The following is a 7,299-nucleotide window of genomic DNA, read 5'->3' on the forward strand; positions in this document are numbered from 1 at the left end:
TTAATATATAATTCTTGAAACATAGATATATATAATTAAATAAATTAGACCTACTATGTTAATCCAAATATAAGAATTTTAATAATTAAATTAATATTAAAATTTACTTAAGCTCAAGAGATCGAGATAAATCAAATAATCATTATAACATCACAAATCAATTATCATTATTTACTACTCATAAAATTTCGAAAGTAAAACATCATTATGCATCTTAAAATAATAATAATCTCAATATCAAGATTTCAAAACATAAATCAAAGCTAATTGAAAAAGAAAGGATCTTACCTCTATTTGATTATCCCTTCCTCGATATCAATCTCCTCGGGAAGTCATCTCTTCAATTCTCCCATTGTTAGGCTTAGTGAGAATGAGGGAGAAGTAGCCCCTTTATATAGGAGAAGATGAGATCTCCCCGAAAGATAAGTAATAATTTATTTTTTATTTTTTATTTATTTTTTATTTATTTTCACACACAAAGAAAGTAATATAATATTCATCTCTTATTGTTCGCTCACAAAAATAGAATATAAACTATTTACTTCCTGAATATCAAATCACTCATTAGAAAATAAATCAATTAATAATTTAATTGATTAGTAGAATTTCTAACTTATCCATGTGATTAAGGAAACTAAATTTAATTATTTTCTTAACTATAGTACATAGATATAGAAGTTAGTAATAAAGTAATACATCATTTATAGTAATTAATTTATGTTAAGGAGAAATTATCGGTGATTACACATCTACTCCTCCATCACTATGATCTTCAACCAAAGTTACAATCCTCTTATTTGGACAATCTGAAGCAATATGCTCAAAACTATGATATTTGAAGTATTTTCGACCACTTAAGGTAAAAGAATTAGGTGTTTTTTTACTGCCAGCAGATTCTTCACCCTTTTTTTGCACCTTCGATATCACCTTGCTTTGGACAGTAGGCTTAAACTTCCTCCTTTTGAATAGTCTTCTTTTGAACCGTACCGAGAACTCTTTTCAAACTTCTGTTGCTTTTCAACTTTTAATGCCAGCTTACTCACATAAAGACCAATATGACTGTAGTTGAACAACTTTAGCAATCTCATACTTTAAGCCTCCTAAGAATCTTGCAATGGTTTGCCCTTCTAGTTCCACAAGCTCTCCTTTTAATATTAAATTATTAAATTCTACTATGTACTCTTCTAACTAAGATATTTTTGCTTAAAATCATGGATTTTGATTAATATCTCTTGCCGATAATTGTCAGGTAAATATTTTCTCTTCAGCTCTCTTTTCATTTTTTCCTGTCACGATCTTACTCTTCCCTTCACGTTCTCTTTGTTTCTTCAGATTTTTCCACCAAAAAGATGCATTACATCTAAGTTTAAGTACTACAAGTTTTACCTTCTTTTGTTCTAGTAGTTCATGAAAATCAAAAATTCTTTCCACTGTATTAAGCCAATCAATAAAGTTATCAACATTAATTTTACCTTCAAACTCTGGAATATCTAATCTTGGATTGTATTTGTTCTACCACTCGTCTTGGACTCCATCTCTTGCCCGAAATCTTCTCGACTCCCTTGGATGATGAGGTGTATCATCATCAGAAGTAAATTCATGGACATCATTTTCATGCTGGTTGTGTATACTTTGAAGTTCTTGGATTATTTCATTTTTTTTCTTATAGACTACGCAACAATCTTCATAGTTGCAGCCTCAATGACTCAACATCATCTTCGTAGTTATAGCCTCACTGACTCAACATCATCTTCTTAGCAACTACCTTCATCAACTATATCGTTTTCATTTCGCTTTGTCATAATCTCTAGCCTTTAGTTTCGATACCAAACTGATACCGGGGTTGATGCAGAATGGGGGGGCAAAGTAGAATAGATTTTAAAAGAAAATCGAAAGTATAGTTTTTCAGATAGAAAATGTACGAACTCACGATAATACTTCAATAAGATCAAAAAACAGCTTACCACCTAGTTTAAAAACACAAAGGGATACAGAAAGTTCACTGCCCTAAGGAAATTAAATAAGGATACAGAACTTAAAATAAAAGACTCACCACTCAAGGAAGCATCCAAGAGATACAAAGTTTAAGTGAAAACTCCAAGAGAGCTTCTGCCAAAATACCATTAGTTTCTAAAGTCTTTTTGCCCTCAATATAAACAAAAATACTAGTGCATGAAACAACCCTTCATATATAGGAAATTTCAAAATTAAGTATTTTACAACTGCTAACCAACTCCTTTAATACATTCCTTGGTTATGAAGAAAAGCACCTTGAGACAGCTTTATTTTTGTACAAGGAATATGTTGATGAGCTATCATATTTGGGTGGCTTGAGTTGAAGATTATGAGGCAATATTGTTAGCTGAAAAAAATATCATGTCATCAACAAGATCTATATGAACAGATTGTAACAAATTAGACACTCCCATGTCAAGACGTGATGAGTGAGAGGGTACACTCGAAAGAGGCAGCAAAGGATCGGATCAGAAACATCTTTGTAAGAATTATTAGTGCAGAGGCGATATGGGGAATTATCTGATGTCAGAAACATGGTTGTGGTCATGGGCTCATCTGAAGCCAGAAGAGGGTAGCTTGGAGAGCAGGCACCTCGCAGTTTAGGAAGTGAAGTTGTTATGCGCCCCCACAACTGGCTAGTAGAGAATGCTTCCGTCTGCTTGGTGAAGATGGTGACTGCAGCACATCCATCGTGGCGTCACTTTAACTTGTGGTGCGGCATCGGCATCCACGCACCTCATGAGGAAGCCGAGCGCAGCTTCCTTCCTGATAGCCTAAACTTCCGATAGTGGTCCGGTGGCCTGTGGTGCAACATTAAGATTATTAGCTTTCAATTGGCCAGTCCTTCAGGTTTGAAGTAGATGGATACTTATTTCCCCGTCCTCCAGCCTGCACATGCACATTGTGTTATAGTCAAGGAACCCCTTTCTTAAAACATAAAAAAATATGTGTTTTTAGAAGATATCCGAATGATTATAGTATTATCATTTATACAATTGTGTTATAGTCAAGGAACGCTATGGAAAGTAAACCAATGGCATATATGATGGGATATAAAGAGAAATAAATTTTTGTATATGAACAAATACTAGTAGGTTATAACACGGAATTAAATGAAATCACAATCAAATAGAACACTAAGATTTATATGAAAAATCTCTCCAAAATGAAGGGTAAAAACCATGAGGCAAACTAGAGATAATCCACTAGAATAATGAATATACAAATCTCGATCCCTTGCCCAAAACCCTAGCAACAATCACAAGAAAATAACTGGGATACAAAGATCACGTCATTGTGTTCAAAATTCTAAATCCTTCCTAATTCTCCTCAAGTAATCACAGTAAAAATCTACTATAAATTTGATCTAACATGATATAAGAACACTACTGGATGATTGAGAACAGTCTCTTTGTGTTATCCTTGTTTTCTTCCCTTTCTTTCTTCTTGGATTTCTATCTTTTTCTCCTCCTTTTTGTTACTGTAAAAATCTACCTTGTTGCCCTCGTTGCTGTTCTATTTTTACCTATTTTCGTAGTCACCATATATCTCATAATATATATTAAAATTAAATTAAGAAAGAAAATGGACTGTTGACTGTTCAAGCCCACTGTAACTGAACCACGAGCTGTCAGCCCAATAATATATATATTCGAATGTTATTTTCTTCACAGGATGTGCATACCCTTCTCGTCGGGTTCCTTAGCGGCGATTAAGTACTAGCTACCTTGCCCTTCGGATGACAGTACTATTCTAACACTAAAAGGACAGTCACCCATGCAATTTGCTTTGTTAACACTACGAAGTCAACTCAGTCAGTCGGCAGATCCATCGTATGACTTTTATATTTGGACTGCGGGCACCGAATCCGACGGTTGGCCCCGTGCCTGTCGTCGTCGATCCAAGAGAAGGGGTGATGAGTTGCATCACCGTCATGAATGCTTGTGTCTCTCGAGATTCGATGGCGCCTAAAAAGTAGGATCTAACTTGAAAGCAGTGAACGCGACGACAGGAGGAGCCCTCTCGGAAGATTAACAAAACAAAAACAAAAAAAATAGGCCACCTGTTGCGAAACAGTTCACGGAGTTGCTTACAACCAGAATTCATAAGCACGATAATACTTCATCGATCACGTCCAATGAATTGATGATCTCCAGTGGACCGTCACATCGGCATGATATATACGTATTTTGTTACGTAGCATAATACTAGAATGTGAAGTGGGTTGCTTGATAGAATCTGGATGGACGACGACTAGTTCGGCCAGCGTCCCAAAACCAACAACATTTTATTATTACCGGAGTCGACGAATGTGGAATCGATCATCATGTTTTTCGCAACTGTGTGTCGTCGGAGGCCCAAAGATAAAAAGCGTGGGTGTATTAGGAATCCTGCGAGGCGGTGGCTCAGATCTCACGCAGACCATCCATCATTGGGCGGGTGTCTTTGGTGATCTTCCATGTCGAGATGGGAAGGGAAGCGAAGCAACTTTGAGAAGCAAACCCCATCCCAGCGTAGTCAACAGCTTTTGTTTTGTTTTGTTTTCTTTTCTTTTCTTTTCTTGGCACCCCCCACCACATGATAAAAATGAAGGTCGATTCTCACCACATTTCGAGTCATGCTGTGTTTGACTCCCAATGGCTGAAGAAGAATGCGTGCAAATGAGCCAAACACCACACCAAGTAAACGCACCGAATGGGGGGCGTGAGAAACGCACCGTCTCCAACTCTCGCCTAACTCCACGCCGACTTCCCCACTGCTCTTTCTTCTCTCCTTCTCGCCCCCCGCACACAAATCACAGCAGCACTAAACCATCTCTGATCCCTGTCGATGGCCTTCCCCTCCTCCTTCCACCGCCCCAAGAAGCCCCACTCCAACATGCTTTCGCTCATCCCCAGCTTTCACATCATTCTCCTCTTTCTCCTCACCCTCTCTGCCGTGGCCATCCTCTTCCTCCACTCCCCGTCCCTCTCCCCTTGCTCCACTGCCGCCGCCTCCTCTTCCTCTAGGAGAGCATTCTCCGGCGACCTCCGCCACGTGGACTTCTCCTGGAACAGCCTCAGGCTCACGTCCGACCGTCCCCCTCCGACCGTCCTGAGAATCGCCGTCTTCTCCCGCAAATGGCCCGTGGCCACCGCGCCCGGGGGCATGGAGCGCCATGCCCTCACCCTCCACTCCGCTATCGCCCGCCGCGGGCATCGCGTGCACGTCTTTACCTCCGCTCCCTCGTCCGGCGAGCGTCTGCCGGAAGGCGGAGAGGAAGAGGAGGAGCCCGGCCGCCCGCGGCTCCACTTCTTGTCCGACGCCCGCTGGCGGTGCGACGAAGCGTGGGGGCTGTACGAGGCGGAGGCGGCGCGGGGCGGCCCGTTCGACGTGGTCCACTCGGAGAGCGTGGCGCTGTTCCACCGCTGGGCCCGCGACGTGCCCAACCTGGTCGTGTCCTGGCACGGCATCTCCTTGGAGGCCCTGCACTCCGGCATCTACCAGGACCTGGCCCGCGGTCCCGACGAGCCCATGACCCCGGCATTCAACCGCAGCCTGGCGGAGTCCATCTACAAGGTGCTGAACGAGATCAGGTTCTTCCGAAGCTACGCCCACCACGTAGCCATCAGCGACAGCACCGGGGAGATGCTGCGAGATGTCTACCAGATCCCATCGGGCCGAGTCCATGTCATCCTCAACGGCGTCGACGAGGACAAATTCGCACCCGACACCCGGCTCGGCGACGCGTTCCGGGCGGAAATCGGACTGCCCGGCGGCGCAGCCTTGGTGATGGGCGTGGCGGGGCGGCTGGTCAAGGACAAGGGCCATCCGCTCCTCTTCGAAGCCTTCTCCAAGCTGCTGTCAAGGCACCCGAACGTGTATCTGGTGGTGGCCGGATCGGGGCCTTGGGCGCAGCGGTACGCCGATCTGGGGGTCAACGTCATCGCGCTCGGCCCGGTGCCACCTTCGAAGCTGAATGGGTTCTACAACTCGTTGGACGTGTTCTTGAACCCCACCCTGAGGCCGCAGGGGTTGGACTTGACGCTGATGGAGGCGATGCAGTGCGGGAAGCCGGTGGTGGCGACGAGGTTCCCGAGCATCAAGGGGACGATAGTGGTGGAGGAGGAGTTCGGGTACACGTTTTCGCCCAACGTGGAGGCGTTGCTGGAGGTGTTGGAGAAGGTGGTGGGCGAAGGGAAGGCGAGGTTGGCGCAGAGGGGGAGAGCGTGCGGGGAGTACGCCAAGTCCATGTTCACCGCCAGCAAGATGGCCTCCGCGTACGAGAGGTTGTTTCTGTGTATTAAGAACGAGACATACTGCAGGTACCCCTTGGCGTTCGATTAGATTGATTCCTTTGTTGCGACTTTATATTGCCAAGCATGCGTGTTTCGAGTTCAATTCTGAGCACACCAATTGTTTGATACAATGCGCGTGAGGCCAGCATCATCAATCTCAAGTCAGGAAGGATCGTCCATTCTTCCGAAGATCAATGGGCTCTCTTTGTTCGGTGACTCTTCCGACTCGTAGCGTGGAGGAAACTTGAGCATGCGTTCGGTACGGACTCGGAACATACCATATATTTTCGAGAAAGGAAGCCTTTTTACCCATCTCCACTCGACGACGTGTGGCGGCCGTGTAAGCAGTTGGGGATCCAAGTCAGGAAGGCCGGCAGAAGGCCTATGGCCGGCAGAGACATAGGCCTACTGCCGGCCCAGTCGGACGTCGATTTAAACAAAACACAATGTACAAGATAACATTTTCTAGAACAAACCGAACCACTTTGCTATAGGAAAATAAAATCAAATCAAATCAAATCAGGCCGGAATACTACGTACGGTTGCAGTCGGATTTCTAATATGGTTTTGAATTCCCAACAAATTTTAATTCCAGAAATAAGATTCAGTTCTTATATATATATATATATATATATATATATATATCTCAACTGCTCATGGCCTGTGGTAAGGAAGTGGCCGAGGCTGTGGTTACGGATTCTCGTAAGGGCCTCTGCACTAGTGTTCCTCCTTCCACTTACCTCTGTGCCTTTGTTCATTTTGCTGGCCATGATTGAAAGGGCAGCCCTTCTCTCCTAACAAGTAAAGAAAGCAGGTGGATCCATCCTAGTCCGCTACCGACATTGTAGTAGGCCTTAGAGGTGGCATAGCATGGCCTTTTGCCTGCTTTATCACCCTTGTTCGTTTGTACTCTCCTCTTTTCAAATGAATCTTCGATACGCCGCGAGAATGGGAAAGAGGGTTGGCGATGCTTTGGGATCCAAGAATCCCACAGGAACTCATCAGG

General features: G+C 43.6%; 1 protein-coding gene across 1 annotated transcript; it reads left to right on the top strand.

Annotated features, from left to right (window-relative positions):
- The first annotated feature begins 4,210 nt into the window (after positions 1–4,210).
- LOC103973714 (uncharacterized) lies at positions 4,211–6,396 on the top strand. Its single transcript, XM_009388356.3, has one exon. The coding sequence runs from the start codon at positions 4,846–4,848 to the stop codon at positions 6,340–6,342; it is 1,497 nt and encodes a 498-aa protein (XP_009386631.2). The 5' UTR covers positions 4,211–4,845; the 3' UTR covers positions 6,343–6,396.
- The last annotated feature ends 903 nt before the right edge of the window (positions 6,397–7,299 follow it).

This window comes from Musa acuminata, chromosome BXJ1-4 (assembly GCF_036884655.1).
Source record: "Musa acuminata AAA Group cultivar baxijiao chromosome BXJ1-4, Cavendish_Baxijiao_AAA, whole genome shotgun sequence".
NCBI classification, from domain to species: Eukaryota; Viridiplantae; Streptophyta; class Magnoliopsida; order Zingiberales; family Musaceae; genus Musa; species Musa acuminata.

Bases quoted from the DNA above. Each gene is read 5' to 3' on its own strand.
- LOC103973714 (XM_009388356.3), top strand. From the start codon at position 4,846: ATGGCCTTCCCCTCCTCCTTCCACCGCCCCAAGAAGCCCCACTCCAAC.